Here is a 23,412-nt window from a genome sequence, read left to right as displayed (position 1 = left end):
TCGAGTTCATTTTGCTCAGCGAGAGCGGAAAGAAATGCTAACCTTCCGTTTTGGAATCTCGTTTGCTGGCGGTTTTATTTGACTTGATATGTACTGTCTGATTAAATAATGAGGTGAATAATCCACAATAACTCACAAAAAGTGCCTTTATGGGAAGAGTTTTCGGTTTTAGTCATCAAATCTCCACCATGCTTCTCCCCCCGGTGAGAGAGCAAAGGCGGCCATTTTGGCTTAAAACTTCGGTCCATTTTTTGGTCCCTTTTTGAAAGATTCCAAATTTGAGCTAACTTCAAATGTCATTGTTAGACAATGTTTGACTTATTGATTCTTCTACAACAAACTTTTCCTTAAAAAGTGCAATAAGAAGGCTAACCTAGCATAAGTGCTTCGACTTAACAAGACAGGTTTCAAAAGTGGACTTTGTCCAAGCTTAATAAAAACGAACAGGTAGGTGAGCAAAAGTTCCTGCTTCCGATTTCCTGTCACGATACGAACTGCGTTGTGTGAAAAGTGCTAATTTAGCTTGTCTATGTTTGGGCTTCAGGGTAGTGTGTCGAGCTTAGCTCCTTGGCTCTTGTAGCTTTGCTACTTGTTTTTTTGCCCAAAAATGTGTCAGTGTTTTACTTTGTGTCTCTTCTTCCCTCCACCCCAGCCACTGCTTCGACACACGGGCTCATCCCGAAATGAAATGCGCTCCTCCTTCCTCCATGCAGCTGTAATGTCTTGTTCTAGCGGGAAAAAAAAAAAAAAAAAAAGAAGAGAGCCTGACTGAAAAGCACACAATGTGTGAGTATTGTCATATCTGTCTACGTGTGTTGCTGCACCGATTGTGTTCATATCCATTGCTTGGCTGACTCATCATATATAGCACTACTAAATAGGCAATTATAAACCTTTTTTTTTGAGGGGCGAATAGCTGTAAATCCCAGTAATGTTCTTTCGATGCTGGCAGCCATGATGGATTCCACGTGTAGACCATGGGGGGAAGCAGGCGGCAAAGACGGGGGGGCCCCGGGACCCTATAACAGGTACCGATGCATGCTTGACTATGTGCACAGCTGGCACACCGCGTATAGTATATCACTCCATTTAGAAAGTGAGTCGGGGCGACCTGCAAATGACATACCAAGGAACGTGTAGCGGGTGATCTGATATCTCAGTCGACGGGGGTCTTGCTCTGACACTGAACAAGCCACTCTTAAAAGTTTGCATGCTATTGGATGAATGTGGGGCTGAGGAATGGCAACGGAAGCAAAACAGAAGGTGACGTAAAAGACGATTTTACCTTAATGCTCAGTTCTAGATCCGATCAAATGACATAACGAGTATCGAAATTATTTACCGCACGTGTTCATAATTCAGTGCGAACAGAGGCAAGTCTGTCTTGACCATCATGTTCTGTCCTTGAGAGCTTGACGGTGGCGGCGGTGGCGGGACAAGGCACTTTTCTTCCTCTGGGTCGGCGCACCTCGTGGAAATCATTTCGAAATCATCATCGGAATCCAATTAGGTCGAGTTAAAGGGTTGATGAAGGGGGGACAGGGCAGGACAGGGCTCTCCTTCACTCCGCCTTCCTGAGACGCTTTCATGTGCTCATCTGCCCTCACTGGCATCTTTGTCAGCCCCGTCGGACCCTCACACAAGACCCAGTCATCCTCCACCTTTTCTTTCTTTTTTTTTTTGTCCCCAGACTGACCTCAAGGCCCCTCTTACATGGGCCAATCAACAATTCCAAACTTTTAGGGCCATGCATGTCAGACTAGGAACTCTCAGCGAGTTGTGAGTATCGATGGGTGTGCCTTAGTATCAAGAACTAAAAAGTTAAAAACAGAACGCAGCTTTACTTTTGGTATTAAGGGAGGGCAAATTGTGTGGGACATAATTCTGCCTAGCAACCAATGACAGTGAAATTGACGTAGGTATAAAATGACTCACTTGACTCAACTGCAAGACCTGGAGTGTTTTTGTTCGCTCCACAGGCTTGGTCAGATGAACCGTTAGTGGTCCAAAGTCCACTGGGCTGATGTTCCGTACGTGCCGCTACTGGCTACACACATAATAATCAACATTATTGGCATGAGTGTTGAAGGCATTTTAAGTGTGTGTGTGTGTGTGTGGTGGCTTACTTACTGCAAGATGTCGCCGTCGTCCAACGCCCATCGCGTCGGCGGAGATGTCCGGTAAGAAATGTTCGCTGAGGATGACAAGCAAGTTTTAAATTTGAAATAGTTTTAGAATTAAATCAGGAAAGATTATCAGGATATTCTGCGAGTAAAACAAATGTGATAATGATTTTTTGAATGATGAGGCACAGGATAGAAGAAAAGAATTGTACTCGTAAAATAACAATTGTGCAATTTGTTAGAGTGAACATGCAACTTAGCACCTGCTATTTTCGTTCTTCAAATTCTTGCTCACCTCTTTGAGTGCCTCAAAGCGTTCTGGTTTCGGAGCCATTCCCGAGTCTGGTCCCACCTCACTCGCCCTAAGTCCGCCTCCGATTGGTGAACTGGGCCGCCGAAAAAAAAAAAAAAGTCTCATAAGAATAAATAATAAAAAAAAAAATTAAAAAGGGCATCATTGTGCTCAATCTTGGAAAAAAAAAGTGTGTCACTGTAAAAACAAAAAGTGAAAAGCTCGTGTGGTCAAAGCTGCTGGTGTGTTTACTTTTCGTTTCAAGAGCTTTGTGTGTTTGTTATCAAAGATTTCCCACTTGTTGAAAGACGCGCGACTCTCCCTTTCCCCGACTGTTGTGGTTCTCCAGTCCGACAGCTTTCTGGAACGAGGGAGAACTGGGGCTGATTTACGAGGCGTGTTGAAATCCCATAATAAGGCCGTAATTCAGAGTAAACATTTGCGTTGTGCTGACAGTAGGGCGGCCGTAGACGGGTGTGGGCTAATAATGGATTCTGACGGGCCGTCACGGGGACTAATGACGCCTTTATTGCTCACTTTCGCCGCAGCGTAGCGAGGGAAAGGGCTGCAGTTTTTGCGGGTTAATTGCCGAGGACCACTAAAAGTGTCAAATGATGGATGTTCCCCCTCGGGGGGGTTGCACGAGCAGGCCCGGAAATGGATGCTCGCGCTTGCCATTCCGGAAAGATGAAGCCGTCGGGAGTTACTTTTCACAACTATGAATTCAATTTGAATTAAACATGTGTCTTTTCACAGTTAACGTTATTGAGGTTGATAAAGCTAAAGCGGCAGCAAACCAGTGTTTAACTGGTTTTATGGTTGGTTATAGAAATCACTGTTAGGGGTTACGGTTGGAGATTAGAGTTAAGGCGTTTTGTTAAGTTTGTGGCTTACGGGTTAGTATATGTTGGAGCTAACGTTAGCTCATGATAGAATTTGAGTAAGCGGGAAAAAAAAAACATCCAATTAAGCAGTAGCATGGAGACAATTCAGCCCACACCACCGTCCCCCGCCAACCCCCCGGATCTCCAAACCTCCCGAGACACCACTCCAGTACTCCTGCAGGATATCAGGCGGGGGCCCCCCGTAGGATTCACGCCTGTTAAGAGGGGCTCTTAAGCACATTAAGTGAGCTCTTCTCTGGGCCAAAGAGAAGACGGAATATCAGGAGGTCGGGAGGAGGAACAGAGGGTGGCCTGAATGACTCAAGGAATGACATGCCGCCTCCCCCGCACCACATCTGCCCGGACCCCTCCTTAAGCCAGTTCGATAAACTATAAATGCATTGTCAAGGCTGATTATAATTGTGCCTTGTTTATGATAGCGTAAAGCTAAAAGTGCACACAGCTGTTTATTTACATAACGACGGATGTGGAGCGTCGAGGAGACGGTCTCCACATCAGATTTTGAAGGAGACCAGGAAGAATTGTTGAAGAGCTTCCTGGAACACAGACATGGACGCAGCAGAATTGCCGTCGCCACCGAAAGTAACAGAGAGACGATGGGGTGAGACAATTACATTGCCTTTGGTCCCCGGCAACACAATCATGGACACACGCAACACTGTGGAGGGACCACGTCACCCATTCTGGCACACTTGACAACAGGAATCATCCGAGGAATGTTTTTTTTCCCTTCACAACAAAACATCTTGAGGCTCGGCCCCCCTCCTCCTCCCCCCGCTCGCCCCTTCCATCCTCTTCCCTGTCTCTCCGTGTAAGCCGATACCCGTTTCAAGTGGGTTACTCATGTCCAGCACATCCACACAAAGCCCGGATAAAATAAACACGCCGCGTCAGATATCTTGGAAAGAATCTGTCATGGCTTTTCGGGGCTAATCACCTCCAGAAGGACCCGGACTCTAAACCCCCTGAAACGTTAACCCCTGTTGGGCAGAGCGTGTCGGGCCGAGCCAGGTTTGGCTGCCTCCTCGGGCCTCGGGCACTGGGGGGGGAGGATCCGGATGAAGAGGAGGGGGAGGAAGGTGGAGTGCTTTCCACAGGTCACGGCCAGGGGTGCGCCAGGGAAGGTCGGCACGGGTCCGTTAAGGATCACAGCATCGGGAGCCTTTCATTGACACGTCAGTGGCTTAGTGCAGTGAGTCCCAACCCCCGTGCCGTGTCTAATTTCGCTTAATTGGTTAGACATTTATTATTTCATTACACCAAGTTGTTCATCTATCTATGCCAGCGATATATAATGAAAAGCAGAACAATAAACTGCTCTACCACTAGATGGCAGAATTGAATATTAACCTGTGGATCCACCTGTTGCCATTCGCACAACAGAATAATAGCTCTGCAGTCAGGCCGAGATTTCACATTGAGATGAAGAAATTGCGAGTAAATTGAGACCAGAGCATCGTTATTACAGTTTAACTTCTTTGTTTGCGGTGGGTCACGAGAGTATTTTAATGTCAAGTGTGTGCCACGGCTCAGTGTAGCCACTCAAAGCAAATAAATCCGCCACATGACAATTCTTATCGTAAAAAACTCATAAGTGAAAATGAGATTTGTACAAACGAAAGCAAAAAGAGGTGTCACCATTTAGTGAACCCTCCCATTCACACTCATTCTGCTTCCCCGCCCCCTCCCCCTTCTGAAGTCTGGCTGCCGATGTCACAATGTCAAATCATCTCTCCACCTCAGGGCAGGCCAAGGAGGCCAAAAGAGAAATGTCTCTTCTTGAACTTCCTGAGAGCTTGTTACGCTTATTCTGCAAGATCTCTTGAGTAAAAGACTCAAGTCTTGAGCTACTTTAACACCTAAGAAACAATCTCCATGTTGGCCCAACTCAGCTTAAGACACAAAGCACCATCTCGCTAGGTCTCACCCCTTGTAGCACTTGTACTACGCCGTGCCAGCCTGTTTGGAACTGTCAGCTGATAGGTTGTAAGTGGCTGGTTTCTCCAGGCCTCCAGATGCCCCGATGGACCTACAGAGGGAAGGCAGAAGGAGGTTAAATCAGGCCTAAAAAAAAAAACCAGAGGACCGCAACACCACTTCTGGGAAGTATGAGAGCACTGCTCTGGTTGCCACCACGAGTTATACTCGACAAAGACCTGGCCGGCGTTGGGCGGGTTGACAAGATGACATGCCGATCAAAGGGTTGGACTACTGTTAGAGCGGCGCAGCAGGGCCACGTCACCCCCGGACCGCACGAAACCCAGACGACGACGACGACACGAGACTTGTCGTTTTCCGCAAATGAAGCTGAATAAGAAGCGACAGAGTCTGGCTTCTGCTGTGCGTTACGGCTCGTTAGCGCACGCGAGCTGGAAAGGTGCTCTGCTGCCAAAGAGCAGACGAAGGAACAAACAGGGCCAGCAAAGCAAGAAACGGTTCAGATTTTTTTTAGAAAATGCCGTCAGGGGCATTTAGTGTTAAAGGAGACATATTATGCAACTTTTTCCACAAGACAAGTCAAAATACACAGAGGATGGAGAATTACGGCATACTTTATTTTCCTCTCCTTTTATATTGAAATCAGACAGTTCTGTCTTTTCTTGAGCTTACCATGTCCTGCTCATACTTGTGAAAGAAATAAGGATATGCTTTTTTTTTTTTTTTTTTATTAAATGTAACACACCTGTGGGTTTTCGTTTGGACTTCATCTTCTGGGCTCTCCTCAGCATCAGCTCTGCTGTGTGCCTGTTGGTAAATCCCCTACAAGTATAAAATGAAGCCTTAGGAAAAGAACGTTATATGATCTTAAATGTCATATGGAACTGCAAATAATGGAAGATTTTCGTATTTAAAGTTCAAACAAAAGGGGACAGAGAATGGAACCATGTGGGACTCCATTATGTTAATCATCATCGTGAAACAACTTACCATTCCTCCAGAATTTTTTCTGAACGCTCAGACGAGTCACTTGCCACAGAGGTTGATGCAGACTTTTTCCTAAAAGTATATGAATTTCTTATTTCCAATTCCAAAGATGATAGTCAGAGGTCATGAGCGGTGATGTCAACGTTAGCTTCTGGCATTGCAGCTTGCTAGCTAGCAGTTGCCCATCTTACCTATTGGAGCTGTGTGGTGAAACCATCTTGTCCTCACTTTCTTTGACTTCCCAGGCTTGCGTATGCCTCCGTGTGGGCAGAGGTGGTAGAAGCCTCGGGGAATGTTGCGTATAAAAGTCGGGGAGCTAGAATGCAAACAATTCTTACTCCAGCCGGGCCGCGAAAGCAGCTGGGCCGTTTCAGCCGAACCCAAACGGCTCACATGATGTACAGCACAAGCGAGCCGGCTGGCCAAAGAAAAGATCCAACGGGAGGTAAATGAAGGCAGAGAAAACACAGCTATGTGAAAAATGACATCAGGCCTTGAGAAGAAAAAAAAAGACGGCATGTTTTTCCAGAAGATCAATCAGCGACAGTTGCAAAAGAAATCCCCTGAGGGGGCGATAAGAGACATGACAAAGGGACAGCCAATCACGCCGTTGAGAATACTTCGACACAAGAAAAGAATTGTGAGAGTATCGGGGATCAATATTAAGGCCTTATATATATATATATATATAACCTTACCTCATTAAGCAACTGCTGTTTGGATGCTGAGTAACTTCTAGCAGGAGCATCTTCATATAAAGTCCAGCCTTGGTCCAGAATTGCCTTTTTGATATAGACAAAAAAAAAATATGAATCAAATCATCACAAAACGATGAATTAAATTTCTCTTTCCACTCAAAACGACATTCTCTGTGATAAAATTTTAAACTAGCATAACATTATTTTAGAATCAAAATGTTTACCAGGGAGGAGGTAAAAAAAAAAATCCTGTTGACTTTTGACAGATTCAAATAACGATGCACCCTTGACCCTTTAAGGCCACCGTACTTGTGGTTCAGCTATATTAATTTGTCAGATGGAAGAATAATTAAGGGATTGAAATAACTAATCGCGAGTGGGATTGGACAGTTTTGTTGAGGCTGTTTTAGTTACACACCTCATCCAGGACAAACTCCTCCGCGTCCACCACCTCAAAAGCATCGTCGTCACTTTGCAGGGCCGTGACGGCGGCAAGTGCGGCCGCCAGCCTCCTCCTCAAGGTGAGGCCTCTCCATCGTGCCTGGATGCGGAACACACACAAAACTGTTTTTTTTAAAACGCTCCATGATTCACAGCGCTAAAATACCGTTCGCTAGGCCATTCCAAAGACAAAACATGTTAACCTAAATTTTTTTTCCTCCCCCTGAACTCTCCGTGACTTCGGGTTGCTCCAAGACAAATGGAGCTCCAGTGTGCCTCTAAATTCAAGCGTCCCCATGGGAATTGGAGTGAGAACAGGAGGGACTCCGACTACCACACTTCTTTGGAATTTGATAAATCACTACGTACCTTCCCAACAAATGAACGCACACATGCCTTGCAAAATGTTCTTGTGCAAACCTTTTAATTCATAAATGTAATATTTCTCAAAACAATGACAATTATTTTAGTCACCCTGAGAAACTACTTAGAAACTTTTAACTTTTCTATTATTTGCACACACATGTACAGACACACACACACAATCGTGAACCTCAAAGGCCTCATTTGACATATGTTCGTGTTGAAAAATAGATTTGCAGGAAGTGTTGAATTGCACACGTTTTGCAAGAAGAGCCCTGTGGAGGATTAGCGCAACGAGGCTACACGGCACGTACGAGGCCCTTGACATCACAAACTAGTGAAAAACATGTTTACAGGTGATCTACATTGAAAATGAAATTGTGATAAATATAATACTTCATTTAATAATTCATTTTCATAATAAATGGAGGAAGGTGACAAAGAAAATTTAGACCAAAATGATTACCTGGATGATGGTTGCCGCACGGTGCCGGGCCATGATGCTCCTTGCCGCCTCGGAATTGAGACTGCCTTCATCTTCTGACGCAAAAGACCTTGTGGTGGCAACGGGCGAACCCTGAGTTTCATCCAAGGGAGACGTTTGCCTGTCGTGGGTATCCTCGAGGGAGCGTCGCTGCTCCTCAGCCAGGTGGAAAGCTTCCGCGAAATGCCCGCAGGAAATTTTGATGGCGTCCAGCGGGTGCGAAGCTTCTTCAGCATGACTGCATGAAGAAACATCAATAAGAACATACAGTCCATCATGATGGATTTATTATATAAACAGCGTAAATGAAAACTTTTACACCGGGTTGATTTTAAAAAAGGATGGCAAAACAGCGAAAAAAAAATAGAGGCATCTCACTGGTGATCTATTTTTAGAACAGGTCAGCGAATCTTTGGAATACATTGGCGACCCCTAGTCTCCAGCGTGGTCTCACTTACGTACGAATGACGTCATCACGACTAACATCGGCCTCCACACACTTAATCGTGGACCTCCAAGTATGTGTGTGAGAAACTCTTTCATTGAGGGGATTTAGTGGCTACAAAGGCACCTCAATGAAAACTTAATGAATCTATTAGCAGCATGTTCCTGACCCCCCCCCTCCTCTTTCGCTCCTCTAGCCTGAGGGCTTCTTCTAGGATAACCTGTAGACCAAGTCCCGCTCCACAAAGATCTGCCTCTTCCCCTCACAGTGGGACATAGAGGGAGAAGAGTCTGGAGGTCCAAAGGGATGCGACCCCTGTGACCTTCCTTCTTTTACCTGCTGGTTCACTCCAGGGTCACTCCGAGAATGAGACACTGTTTCACTGGGGGTTCACACATAAAACTGGTCTTAAGAGGTGAAATATTTCGAGGAGTACAGTGGAAAGTGGAGTGTTGGGAAAGTATTAGCCCCCAACAGCAGCTTCATCGATGGAGATGAAATCGGGTTGTCATCGTAACAGGAAAACTGATAAGAGCCCAAAATCAAAACAATAATATTTAATGACTCACGATTGGTACGGGGGATGCTCACGATATGGGCACCAAAATTTGAATCGGAACCATTGGTCTATTTTTTTTTTTTTTTCTCGCAACAGCCTTTTAGTGAACCTTCCGCCTTCTTGGTTTACACGTCCTCACTGTATTTTTTTAAAGTATCGCTCCAACATATTGGACCACTTTGCAGCAGTCTTGTGTGCACCAACTATTAAAAGTAAAAGTGATATTGTCTGCAGGCTCTCTTTCATCCTACGTCCTGTTGGGTAAAGTTGTGAAACTGTACCCCTGCCAGACCACATGGTTCCTCCACCTTTACAGGACGGGCGTGTGGGCAAAGCGCCCAACCTCGTCTAAGCCTCGCGGTGACACCGGGTCAGGCCAGAGGTTAAATGGCGGCGCTGTTCCCTGTATGACCACAAACTGGCTCATTGTCCAGTGGCCAGAGGGGAGTCGAGGGCCAACTGTGAGGGGTGAGCCACGCTAGCGGCTCTCCCTCAAGCCACGGCGGTCCTCGGCGTGACCTACGAGAGTCGCCGACGCCGCGTTTTATCCTTTGTGCGTCGTAATTTGGACGGGTCACCGAGACGGGTGGAAAGTTGACCGGCGTTTTTAAAGCCTTGGTGGTCCGAGAAGCACCGCGGGCCGGCGACATGGAAGGCCTTGTGAAAATAGATGAACGTTGTCTCAAGGCTCGCTACACCCTGTGCATCAGACATAACAAGAAGGTAGTCCTGACATTCCTGGCCGGCTCGCGGGTCTCTCAAGACAGGGACTTAAAAGATAAGCTATCTTTTGTACCACACGCTTGCTGCGCTACTCCATTACCTGGTAAGGTCAGCTAGAAAATGATCGCTTTCAGACTTCCTGGCACTAAAAATCAAAATGAAATGTTTCTACTCAGTGCCAAGAAGGAAGTGAAGATTGGAATTGAGTTAACTCAATAATTAGGAATGTTAGAATCACTTTTTTCAGGCTGATACCAGAAGAAAATCCTTGAGAAGTCACCAGTACCGATACCAAGTACCGATACCACTAGACTTTTATGGATTGAATTTCCCCCCAAAAGAAACATTTTGGCAATGCTCCTTCAAATTATTTAGCATCTACCTGAGTTGCTCGATGTGCTGCCGTTGTAAATCGAAAATCTGCTCGAGTTGCGTCCGGATCAAGCTGAGAAGACCGTCGGAGGCAGAGTCGATCTGCCTAGCAACAGCCGAGCCTGTCGGGAGGAAGTCTGAATCCGTCCCGTCGATGATCTTCAGACTGGACACTGCTGCCTGTAGAGTGCATCTGACAGCAAAGGACAACTTGGTTATCTCCTAGAAGCCATTCCAATCATTAATAACTTTCACAATAATCTGCCAGTTCGTCTTTTTTTTTTTTATAGTCAGTTTGTTTTACGATCATGGTAATGACACGCACACAAAAAGTAGTCCTGGGCTTGTAAAAAAAGTCTAACAAGTGTTGTTAGTTAAGTATCGGGGCCTCGTGAGGGCAAGCGACCCGCTGAGCGGCAGTCTGAATGGTCGCGGGGGCGCACGAAATGGCGGCCCGAGGCTAAGGATGTTCGAGCGGAGGAATCCCAACTATCTGCCGGAGAAACAGACTTTTCCGGGCCGTGCAAATGTGGGAATATGTGAAGATGGAAAGTCTGCGGGACGCTAGGGAACGTCAATGATAATACAATTTAAGAAAAACACACCCTTGGGCTACAAAGTTTTTTAAAACACGATAAATTCTCAGAGTAACATACGATAAACCGGCGAACGTGAGAGGCAGCTTTTGAGTTTTTGTGGAAATTTAAGTCAGAAAAAAATTACCCAATCAGGAAACGCGATATTTAAAACAGCCACTCCAGGTCTTTAATTAAAAAAATATTCAAACGTTTTGTGGAAAAATATGTTGGTTTAATTTCTGCATACTAGGCGGCCCAATTTTATGTCAACCTTCTTCAAATTTTTATTCCTCGCAGTCAACCCAAAAGCACTTTAGATTTTTGACATCGGTTAACATCAGTCTGCCAACATCTCAAAGGAGATCTTAACATTTTTGCTAAAGGCTGCTTTCTGTTCAACAACATTAAACACAAGGTCTTTTTTTTTTTTTCCAAAGAACTTCCTCTGTGGTTGTGATTGACAGCTCGCTGTCGTTTGCCACGGTCTGACCGTGTTTTTGCGATGAGGATTCTGTTGCGTGCCTGCGGGCATGTTGTCTGGCACTCTTCAAAACCTAGCAGCAAATCTAAATAAATAAAACCCTCTCCGACCTCATATGAGATCATTTGAAGTGAGCCGGTCTGTTAGAAAACGGAAAAACAAACAAAAAAAAAATCTCATCCTCATTATTTCTTCTCATTTTCACAATAAGAAATACAAAATGCTTCGCCTACAATGATGCTAACGAATGCTAACGGTAGCGGCCATCAGTTTGCCGTTCTCCGTGAACCGCAAAATAGCTAACAAACAGATAACAAATATTTTTTTTTTCCTCTTTCCCAGGAGGTCGGAGCTTTCCTGAGTGATAGCCTGCCTACTTAGCATAGCGTTGTTAAAACAACACATCTAAGACTTTGGCGCACTCCTGCATATCATCCACATCCTCCCTCTTCCCATATTTCACAAACGACTTTCCTCCAGAAAGCCGACAGAGAAGGTGGAAGCTAAATTTATCGGGATGGGTGTTTTCTTCAGGGGCGATGAGATTTCCAACGCTTGTCGCTGTTTTAACTGGCTCCGGATAAAAGACGAGGCGAGTGGAAATACAGAGTGTAAATTCCACTTTTAGGCACCGCCGGGGGTCACGTTGAGTTCATGGCAAAGGGGGCGAGCACAATTTAAAGGGGTCATGTTATGGAAAATCTACTTTTTATTTGCACAGCAAAAATTCACAAATAACGCGGTAACAGCTCGCCTCATCACAACGCCCTAGCTGCATCCTGGTTGTCATGGTAACAGAAGCTCATTAGCATTTTCATGAGATTGCGTCACAATTAATGTTAAGTGTTTTGTAATTCTTTAATCCTTTGTTGGGTTGGACAGAAGAACGTCAGAGAGGTTTTATCAAGACACCAGGGAAGTGTTTGAAAGGGAGGCACAAAACGTCTCCTCGGGATCGCAATCCTCGAGAAAAGTCGTACCGCTTGTGTTTGGCTCCTCGAGTTTGCTGTTAGAGACAAAAATCCGTAACGCAATTATCCCTAAGGCAAGCATTAATGGCCTTTTTGGCAAGAAGTTTCAAGCTTACTTTAGCTAGTTTTGGATCTGCTGCCATGACAGAATGCTTGAATCCAAGTTACGCCCATAGACGAGCATATTTAGCGTATAAACTCATCGAAAAATGCAGACGTTAATTTTTGTGCTTCAAAAGAGATGATGCAGAAGTAAAATGACATTGGATTCAATTAAATGTATGATGACTGGAGCTAAAATCAGAGTCGGTCAGTAAAATGTGAACGAGATGAACTTTTTAAAGTTGTAATGATGGATCAAAATCAGCTTAAAAAAGGAAAATATAATGTAAAACGTCTTTTTATTTTGGTAATATGAGTGTGAAACTGTGGAATAGGAATTTGGGGAATTTAAAATAAAAATAATTCCCAAAATAATCCAGAATGTGTCCTGCATTAATTTGGGAATTTTATTTTGCAAACTATAAATGGGTATATGGGCAACGTGAGAAATAACACCTTGATGGATTTTTCATCTTCTCACCTCCAGCTACTCTCCCGTTGGAGAGGATTCCCAGCGAGGTGCACCTCATTCAGGGAGCAGCATCCTTGCAGGCCGCGACAAACATTCTCCACATCTAGGAAACCATTTTTTGCTTATTAGGCATATTGGACCGAGAACATCTCCATTTTTTTTTTTGGTGCTGAAGCTCAATTACCTGATAGACAGTTGAAACTCAGATCCAAGGTAGCGAGCGATACTGCAACAGACATGTCAGGCAGGTGTGTGAGCCTTGAACACGCAAAGAAACACACACACTTTAAGAACACGGCACTTTTTGTTGTGTCATATCCCCGGACACTTAATTAGGTACACAATTTAATAGACGATGCACTGAGAGCTGTTTCTAATATTGTGGTGATATTATTTGGCAAAACGGGAGGGTTACAATAAAAAAATATAATTGCTCTAATATGAAACTTTGAATATTAATGGAAAACATCTGTTGGTAGACTTTTGTTGATTGTTGATTTAAAAAAAAAAAGAAAGATACAAGACAGACTTCCCCTTCCACGAAATCTTCAAGCATCTCAATTGAATTGAATATTTGAAGATTATTTTCCATTTTCCTGATTACCTGTTGCGTGCCAGCGTGAGCGTGTGCAAGTGGGGCAGCCACGAGGCGGCGAGTAGGCAACGCAAGGAGCCCAGGCTGTTGTCGTCCATGTGAAGCTCCCCGAGGAGGACGTGGTCCAGCAGAGCGGGCGGCTGGAATGGAGGAACACAGCCCGGTTGTCACTTAGCGATGGGAGGTGGGGGTGGGTTACAACAACGTTAGCGGGCTGCCGCTAAGTGGGGTCCATCCGTCAATGTCAGACGGTCCAGCCGGGCAGAAAAGTAGCGTTTCATTAAGTAATTAGGCCGCTAATATGTTCTTGTATTTGTCTTGTTAATTGCTTGGAATGACGCCATTGCCCAATTATTGCTTTAACATTTTTAGATATGCTCTTTCATTTTTTTCAATTGCTAGATTAATGTGAATCATCAACAATGACCAGACTATTTCTCTTTGCAAATAAACAAAAATATTGACGAAATGTTTATTTTGATTAAATATTTTATTTATTTTATTTCAAATTAAAATCAACAAAATAAATTTTGATTTGTTTTTAAATATCCGGCACTTAATTTTTTTTCTACAGAAAAAAAAATGGTTCTTGTAGCTTGCTGACTTTTTTTATTTGGTTTTGTCATTATAGTAAACATATTTACTTGAGTGATTTTTATTTTATTTTTTAAAAAATGTAATAATTATTTTGTAGCTTACAGTCTGTTCAAATTTTGGTAAGAATACCCCCCTAAAAATATGTCTATTTTACATGAATTATTTTTAAAATTCTATTTTGTTTAACTACTTTATTTTTTTAATTGCAATATTTATCTATTTTAATTGCAATCAAAGAAAAAAGTGGAAATGCAAACGATAGCTCAAGATGAATAAAGGTCAATAGTACCTCAGTGAGGCTGTTGTCGGTCAGGTCCAACGTACGGAGTAGAACGTTGCTCTCCAAAGACTCCACGCCAACCAGGTGGTTGTGGGAGCAGTCAAGGTGCAACAGGGTGCAGACGTCCTTCAGCCCTTTAGTACTCACAAGCTGGTTGTGGTCCAAAGACAAACGTTGGAGTCTCCTCAAGGAGCCGAGACCAGCTAGAAGATAGGAAACAAATCAAGTTACACTCAATTCTAATTTTGGTTTCACAAATGCTAAAAAGTGTGGAATTTTGCGGCATGCGTTGAAAAAATAAAATGCAGACACAAGTTTAGTATTTTAAGTACTTCTTGAGAGTCCGACATGATCAATTACTCAAGAAGTCAAGGAGTTAGGTCATTTTGCATCGGCGAGCAAAATGGAGGCATAATTATTGTAACACTGCCCTCTTGTGGAGAATCATGGACAGTGCAGCAAAGGTCGAATTTTATAAATGTATAAATGTGCTTTTCTGAATTAGGTAGCGATGGACCCAAAAACATTTTGTCATTCCAAAAAAAAGTGTTTACCAATGCGTGTAATAGAGTTGTGCGAAAGTTCTAGAACGTCCAAGTTCTCTGCTCCGCTAAGGCCGTGAATGGATGTCAGCTTGTTGTGGCCCATCTTGAGAACTCTCAGGCCAGTCATATTCTCACAATCCACCATTGAGATGTCATTTTCCTACCATGAAAAAAAAAGATCTAAAAATAACATTTTTACTTTGACAAAATGGACATCATTCAAAATGGCGTTCACCTGCACGTCGACGTAGCATAGCTCCGCTAATTGGTTGATTCCTTCCAAAACTTTGAGGCCGCATCTTCTCAGCGTGAGAGACTGGAGTCGTACGCACTGAGACAGAGTGGACAAATTACAGCCTGGGAAGTTCTCCAGAACCAAGATGGTCACCTGGAAGAAACAAAATGGCGTCATCAATTCCAATTACAAATTCAAGTGCTGGTTTTGGTGGGAACAGGACTTGAGTGGGATACCTCCTGCAGGGAATCCCTGCCTGCAGCCTGCAGCAGCGTGTCAGGACAAAGCGGAGGAAGGTCATTGTCCCGAGCGGAGCGCCTGGACTCTCTCCTGGACCCGACAGAACTTCTTCGTCTGCTCCTGTTCTGTATTTCCGACCAGGGAATGCGTACTTTCATCCAAGAAAGCCTACTTTGATCCATTAGCTCGGTGAGCCAGGTTTGGCTTGAGGAGTTCTGGTGAAGGTTCTCGTGGATGTCTGGACGGATGTTCTCCAGAATGTTCCCATGGTTGTTCTCATTGATGTTCTGATGGATGTTCTCCGGAATGTTCTCATGGATGTTATCTTTGCTGTTCTGAATGTTCTCATGAATGTTCTCATGGATGTTCTCATGGATGCTCTCCTGAATTTTCTCATGGACGTTTGGTTGGATGTTTTCCTGAACGTTCTCTTTGATGTTCTCCTGAATGTTCTCATGGATGCTCTGCTGGATGTTTTCCTGAATATTCTCATAGATGTTCTGCTGGATGTTCAGACAGATGTTCTCCGTAATGTTTGCATGGTTGTTCTCATGGATGTTCTCCTGAATGTTTTCTTTGATGTTCTCGTGGGTGTTCTCGTGGATGTTTGAATGGATGTTTCCCTGAATGTTCTCTTTGGTGTTCTCCTGAATGTTCTCATGGAAGCTCTGAAAATCCTCATTGATGTTCAGATGGATTTTCTCCTGCATGTTCTCATGGATGTTCTGAATGTTCTTGCAAATATTATGAGGTTTGTTTTCATTGATGTTCTGGTGGATGTTCTCATGCTGGTTCTGAAGGATATTTTGAGTGATGTCCTTTTGATGCATGTTGTCATGAATGTTCACATGGATGTCGTCACAGATGTTCTGTTGGGTGTTCTTGGGGATGTTTTGATGGATGCTCACATGAATGTTCTCCTGAATGTTCCTGTCCATTTCAATTCTGGAGAGTCTAATTGTAAGCCTTTCATCTTGGTTTGGTTTTTCTTTCTCTTCATTCTCCTCTGTCCTTTTCTCTCCTTGCTCTGGATGTTGCTCCACTCGCTTTGTCATCCTTTCCACGTCATCCGTCTTTCTCCTCATTTCCCCATCGCCCTTTTTCTTTCCCCTTGCTTCTTCTTCCGTTTGTTTGGTCTCCTTTTCTTCTTCTTTTTCCTTTACAGCTTCTTTTGTCCTCTTGTTCTCTTCCTCGGTTTTTTGGCTGGTTTCTTCCGTGTGCTCACTCTTCTTCTTTATTTCATTCTCAATTTCCCTGGGTTTCGTCTCTCCCCTTGTACTCTCCACTTGGTCTACCACTCTCCTCCTCTTTTCCACCTCCTCCATATGTTTGTGAACTTCCTTTTTGCTCCCCCCTTCCTCCTCCTCCTTTGCCATCAACTCTTCTTTGATTTGCATCACTTCTGCCTCCAGTTTTCTCATTTCCTCTTCCTCCCGGTTTGTTTTCTCCTCTTTCTCCTCCATCCTTGTTCTTTCCACTTCCACTATCTTCTTTCTCCGGACTTCCTCTGCTTTTGCCTTCCTCTCTGCCTGCTTTCTCTTGTCCTCCTCCTCCTCCTTCCTCGTCAGTTGCTCTTCTTCCATGAGGTTCCCATTTTTCTGCCTTTTGTCTTCCTCCTTGTTCATCCTCAGTTCTTCTTGCACTCGTTTGTCTTCCTGCCTCCTCCTCTCTTCCTCCCTTTTGGCCTTTGTTTCCTCTTTTTCCTCCTTGCTTCCAGTTATTTCCTCTTCCTCTTTCGGTTTACTTTCTGTTCCTATCCTTCCCTTTTCTTTCATCCTCTCTTCTTCCTCTATTTGCTTCCTCGCTTCCTCTTTCCTCTTCTCATCCTCTCGCTGCTGCTCTTTCAGATTCTCTTCTATCCTTTTCTGCCTCTCTTTATCTTTCCTTTTCTTTTCCTCTTCCTCCTGTCGCTGCACCAGGCTCCTCTGCTCCTCTTTGCTCTTTTTCAACTCCTCCTCCACTTGTTGTTTCATGTCATTGAGTCGCTCCTGTTGGATCAATACATTGTAAATAATTCTTCACTTTTTAGATTTCCTCAACATGACCAACCTGTTGGAGCTGCAACTCCCGCTCAAGCTTTTCCTGAGCCTTTAACTCCATCATATCAGCCTCCTTCCGACGCAGCTGCAAAAGAGAAAAACAAGATGTTGTTCCTGTATTTAGCTAAAAACATTTCTTCAACTCACCTTTCCCATCTCAATTATCCTCTGTAGCTCCTCCTCAAACTCTCGTTCCTCTCGTTTCCTACGCTCCATGTCCAGATGGAGCTCACTTCTACCCACATCTGCAAAAAGATGACTAAGACACCACGCTTGTGTTGTGGCGCCGTCTTGTGGGCATTTACAGTCCTGCAGCATTGTACCTTGGCTGTCGTTGGGCACAGTTGAAAACTCTTGTTCGTCCACATCACTGCCAGAGGTGGCGCTGTTGTCTTCATTTTGGTCATCAAAAGTGTCTGCCTGCATCAGAGCAGTCATAAATAAATGAATAAATATTGTATAAACTCCAATTTAGTCAGTATGTTTCTTTTTCCTGGAAGAGGTGGCCTTTAACACAATAAACATAAACTTATCAGTTTGTTTACTTGTCAGTATCTTGGTCATGTTATGAAAGACAGTTACCGTCTCATTTATTGTCTCCGTGTCCTTATCGACCACAGCAACGTTTGCTTGTGTTACTCGTTCGGTGCTTCGTAATGCAGTGAGGTCTGAGAAAAAAAATGTTAGAGTTTCTTTATCAATGTACACGTGTTAGTTCTGTACAGAGAACTAAGAGGTATTCATACATTCAAGGTCCTCCAGGACGAGCTTCTCACAAGCTGCCGCTCGGCTTCTGGAGAGCTCAAAGTAGCTGAGCAGTGATGCTGGGATTTCTTCGGAGGTCTGAAGTCCCAAAATGGATGTTAAGATGTCAATCAAAACAAAGCAGTTATTTTAGATGATTAAACACATCAATAAAAGCTGAAGAACAGGTGATAGGCCAAAAACTAGGTTCTTGAGAAACTTAATAATAAGTTTGAGCAAAGTATTTTCTCCACTTTCCTGTTCTTCAATCCCGCCCTACATGTTACTTCCAATTTCCCTCCCTTCCATTCTTCTTCCCTTAATTTGAAACCATCCCATACTTAATTCCTTCCATTACATCATCCTTCCATCCTTTCTTCTTTACTTTCCATCATACATTGTCTAGCTTCCTTCTTTCCTTACTTTCATACATCCTTATTCCCGGAACTAAATTTTACTGTACCTAATTTTAGCCCACTTGGGGTTTGCCATTATGCTAGCACTTGTGTGACCCAGTTGTTTTCAAAACTGAATTTTAAAGTGAACAAAAACTTTCTTCAAACTACAGTAGTGTACTTAGATAACCACCAACCTCCTCCTCATACTCTTCATCGGCGTCTTCCTCTTCCGTTTCTGAAGATGTGAGGAGCACCTCCGACATGTTGTGACGTTGATTGTCTAGTTCTTCTCACCTGACTAGTACTCATTTAGTTAGCTGCCTAAGTTTCTTTAAAAGTTGTGCCACAGTTGGCAAAAATACACTTAATTGTCACATTTTCCGTCTCGTCACGTAAAATGGCAATTGGCGCGCAATTTTACCTTGGTTGACAAACGTTTACTTCCACTTTTACGAGTTATCGTTACTATGGAAACAGTGTCGGCTACGGAAGATGATAAAGGTCGAAATACGCGAAAAGCAATTGGATTTATATTTGATTTTATAAGAATCCTTTATTTTCTATAATTGATTTAAACTATTTGCTATACTTTACTGACAATTTAATCCTTTAGTACCATAGAAACAGAAGAATTGTGTCCTGCTATAATGCTGAATGGTGGGCTTGTGTGATCATTGTGGTGGGCCGAATGCGGGTCAGCGACTGTAGGTGAGAAGAAAAAGATGACCACAACAACAACAAAACAAAAATGGTACTCTGAACAATGCAGACTTATTCCCCGGTTCCCCTCTCCCACGGCGAAGGCTCTGTACTCGTGCTGATTTTGACTTTGAGGAGATTCCAGCGGGCCTACGCCGCTTTTCCCGTCCGGTCAGCATTCCCCCCGAGGCCCTCCACAAGGAACCGAGTCTCCTTCCTCGGCCTTTCACAGGGGATGAGAACGTATTCATGGAAATAAAAACAAAAGCCACAGCGTTAAACATTGTTCAGAAAAATAGTCTGTATTTAATGTACAACATAAAAAATACTTTTCTGTCAATCACTGAACTTATATTAAGTACAAATTCTAAGAACCACTTAAGATCAATACATAGTTGTCTGAGCAATAATTGCAATCATTAAATTAAATGATTATTATGACAATAAAGTGGTCTTGGGCTGGGCTAGAAGTTCGCTTCAGGTGGACTCCATGCAACACAGATGTGAGGGATTTTGAGCTTTACTGACTTCTTTGAAAACCATTAGCCCATTACTGTGAACACGAGTGTATTATAAACGTCCCCTCGGGTCACAACACAACTTCAGTGGCGATCATGGCTTATGTTTGCATAGCTCGGCGGCGCTAGTTGAATCGGTAAAAACGCCTCCATCAGCAAACCTTGTCTACTCCGATTAGTTCTCGCGGGGCAAGGTGTACGTAGCTTTTGTCCGAGTGCAGGCGCCGCAGTCAGCGGCCAGACAACGGCGAGCCGCACGTTTGCACAGCAGACGACACTCGTCAATGGTGTTGTTTGAAGAGTCTGTTTTTACTGCCCAAAAGTTTTCTGTAGCCGTTAACCAAGCTCTGAGGTCAAATTTTGCCGAGGCCATTTATGCCTAATAATGTGTAGGACTGTTCATAAATTTACATATTCCAGTTTAGCATTAGCATTTGACGACTCTCAACAGAGTCTGTAGTTAACAAGTCCCGAGCTTGAACTCCACCCGAGGAATACATCGTGGATGAATCTTTCCGAATTGACCCAGATTAAAGGTCGTGCGATACTTTGCACATACGAAGAGCGAAGGGAGGAGAAACGCTGAAGCAGGCTAATCCGCTACTAGCCCGTTACCACATTGCATTCTTCACTTCTGTAAGGTCATGAGCAGCCCTATTTGGCCCCAACCGCTACCCCGACCCTCCCAGAGAGTATTTCCAACATAAGTGTGACCTAAGTACATTCAATCGGATCCCGTGATTAGGCAAAATTCCTCCAAAGTGTATCAAGTTTACAAAGTCCAGCATCTGATTAGCCTTAGCCTCATTTCTTGTATGAACTTGAGGATTCTGTGTAGGAGCACAGTACATTCTCTTTGTGGTCATATGCTCCTTAAATGATTCCCTACTTTGCTAGCGTATCTTCTAGCATGTAGCTCATAACTTACATACATGTATTTAGTCTGACAGAAATCATTGAATGAATCTTAAGTTCAGCACATGAAGGAGTGACTCACTCCATTTGATTATTTGGGGATTTAAAGAAAAAAAATCGACGACAAAAGTGATGGTAAACATTGAGTGACATTGAACAGGAAATTGAAAATCCAAAATGTAGATATCTTGCTTTGTCGTTCTCAGAAAGAGGATATCCGTTCACCCGGCCTAACCCAGAAACCTCGAAAGGGGACATGAAAATGTTCAGATAAATTCACTCTCAGTATTTGCCATGGGGGGGGTCAAATATTTAAATTAGAATAACGCAGTATAATGGAGCACTGATGAAGTCTACAGGCCCCATGACTAGTTGGTCTTGTGTTAGAAAACACATTGTGTGGTTTCAAGGACAGTTTCAACAAACTCAAGTATCCTAGAAGGGTCAAACAAAAAGACACAACACGGAGATAGAAATAGTGTTTTCTTTACCTTTATCACAGTAGCGTTGTGCTTGCAGGCTTCCAAGAAGACATGAAAAGTCCTTGTTCCTCACAAGGTGAACGCCTCATGGTCCCACGATTCCAAAGTTTACTGTACCACAATGATATTCTAAATAATCAACAATCATCAAAGTTTGGGACCGTAGTTGCAGGATGTCGCTTTTTTTTTTGATTGAATAGAAAAGCCTTGTGAGTAAACACGTGTGATGTTTCAGACACTTTGTAGGCGCTCACCGATGCCTCGTGAGGATCAAAGTGATATTACAGGATGTCGACCAGATGTAAAAAAAAAACTCTACTGACTTAAGATGTTTTGCAGTTCTAAAAATGTGGCTATGTAAAGCGAAAAGAGGATGTGGTTTTATATGGCATTTTTTTTGTAGCCCTTCAATGTATGCAAACGTGGTGGAGGGAAGGGGGGGTCACCATGTTGTTGACAATGACTATTTTATGGGTTGTAAATCCCTTTGTAAAGATGATTTACAGTGACCGACCGACTCATTCATTCATTGATTCATTGCAGGTGATCTCCATTGGCTGAGATGTAGCGTGTCTGTGACGTGCAGTGTAAAACAACACGCCTCAACTTTCCATGGGCTTCGTGTTACGAAAGTCACAAGCACGCCATCAACTATTCAACATGGGCGCCCCTGCGAGATGACACCTGTGACTCACTTTTGTGTATTTTGTGGTCACGGTTGAATCAAAACAGGAGTTTCTTGACGCACTGTACCAGCAAATGTTAGCTGCCAAACAACAATAACAGAACGGCGTATCGTAGAGTGCTAATACGGAATCACGTGGACGTTCAGGCCAAAGGACAAATTTGGCCTAAATAGTTGGTTAGTTGATTGGTTACTGTCTTGCTAGTTAGTTTAGTCAGATTATGTTTGTAATTCGGATTTTTTGATGAGTTCTGTCAGGGATTATGTGATGTTAGCTTGATTGTCTCATGACTGAGTCAGTCGGTGAGTCAGGTGTGATACTTCACATCGATGTAAAACAACACAACACGCCAAAGCAAATTATTAGGAGGAGACAGAAAGGAAAAAAAGAAAGTTAAGTGTGTATTGTAAGCGATGCCTAATAGTTGAGTGACAAGTCATTCGGGTTTTATCTTTACATCTGAGATCTTACTTTCAAATTTGAAAGTGAAAGTCTGTTTACCTTAGGACAAGTGTGGTCCTGCTAGAGGTCCGCAAAATACTCATGTCATCTAAACGCCACCAGTTCTTGAGCTTATGAGTTTATGAGCATGATGCTTACTATTTAGGGTGAAAAAATCTAGTATTTATGCCTTGAAGGAAGAATGGTTCATTCCTATTTCCCACCAAGCTAATCATAAGACAAACCGTATTGAGCATGTGTGGAGTCTAAAAAGATCAATTTGCCTGGAGGAAGAGCAGCATGAAAACCGTCCTTCATTCGCAACAAATCATGAATGTAGTACTTTCATTTTGTTATGTGTGGAAAGAAGGCAGTGTTGACATTTTCAAAACCATATAAACTAAACTAACTAACTGTGATCAACTCATCTTATTTTATAAACCACTTTCTCGACTGCAGCTGTAACAACAAAGCTCTTAACAGAAGACATAACATAATAAACAATAATACAATCCTCGCAAATCGATTAATGAAATCTTTTAGACGCCTGTTTTAATTTAATCTTGGCCAAATACTCATATTCTCATTTCTGCAGTCCACCATTATTAATTCCTTAACTTTGTTTCTTCATTTGAGAAACAAAATGGACAAATTAGTAGTTTCACTTTGAGGCTTCCTCTCTAGTAAGATGAATGTCAAATAACCACTTTGATCATCTTTTAAATGTGGAAAAAAAGAGTATAAAAGAGAGTCTCTTCAAAGAGTATGTATATTTCCTGTGCGGTTTACAAACAGAACCACATTGCTGTTTAGCGCCAACCCCTTTCGGTAATGACATGCTCATAGTGGAATGTACCAAAGTTGAACAAAAACGGGGGAGTTACGGATAAAATGTCTGCTTCCAAGACGGTAGAATCTCCACAAAGTTGTGCTTAAATAGCTTTAATCGTGTATTAAACAGAGGCTAATGTGACAAGACGGCACACTGTGGTTTCGAAACTGGGATGTAATCATTTGACGACGCTGAAAGTGAGAGGTAGCACCCTCAATTTCCTTGTTGTGGT

General features: G+C 43.2%; 1 protein-coding gene across 6 annotated transcripts; it reads right to left on the bottom strand.

Moving 5' to 3' along the window:
- Window positions 1-132: 132 nt before the first annotated feature.
- Window positions 133-23,404, bottom strand: lrriq1 (leucine-rich repeats and IQ motif containing 1). Of its 6 annotated transcripts, none has more exons than XM_049722691.2 (28): window positions 21,231-23,404; window positions 19,224-19,529; window positions 18,802-18,905; window positions 18,212-18,308; window positions 18,048-18,133; window positions 17,789-17,885; window positions 17,613-17,710; window positions 17,476-17,550; window positions 15,423-17,414; window positions 15,187-15,339; window positions 14,961-15,111; window positions 14,416-14,609; window positions 13,539-13,669; window positions 13,119-13,192; window positions 12,944-13,037; window positions 10,341-10,523; window positions 8,214-8,469; window positions 7,362-7,484; window positions 6,944-7,027; window positions 6,437-6,561; window positions 6,249-6,317; window positions 6,004-6,080; window positions 5,248-5,349; window positions 2,419-2,509; window positions 2,131-2,194; window positions 1,936-2,047; window positions 1,127-1,232; window positions 759-1,019 (listed from the first exon to the last, which is right to left on the bottom strand). In XM_049722691.2, the coding sequence occupies exons 3-28, from the start codon at window positions 18,868-18,870 to the stop codon at window positions 797-799; spliced, it is 4,926 nt and encodes a 1,641-aa protein (XP_049578648.1). In that variant the 5' UTR covers window positions 18,871-18,905; window positions 19,224-19,529; window positions 21,231-23,404; the 3' UTR covers window positions 759-796. The 6 variants fall into 6 exon arrangements, with proteins under 6 accessions (XP_049578652.1, XP_049578648.1, XP_049578650.1 ...); XM_049722693.2 differs by having other exon boundaries at window positions 18,212-18,310; window positions 18,807-18,905; XM_049722692.2 differs by lacking the exon at window positions 21,231-23,404 and having other exon boundaries at window positions 760-1,019; window positions 18,802-19,309; window positions 19,420-21,195.
- Between the last annotated feature and the right edge of the window lie 8 nt (window positions 23,405-23,412).

The sequence above is a fragment of the Syngnathus scovelli genome, chromosome 6, assembly GCF_024217435.2.
Source record: "Syngnathus scovelli strain Florida chromosome 6, RoL_Ssco_1.2, whole genome shotgun sequence".
NCBI lineage: Eukaryota > Metazoa > Chordata > Actinopteri > Syngnathiformes > Syngnathidae > Syngnathus > Syngnathus scovelli.
The sequence above is the reverse complement of the archived record's forward strand: the minus strand, read 5'-3'. Positions and strand labels throughout refer to the sequence as shown.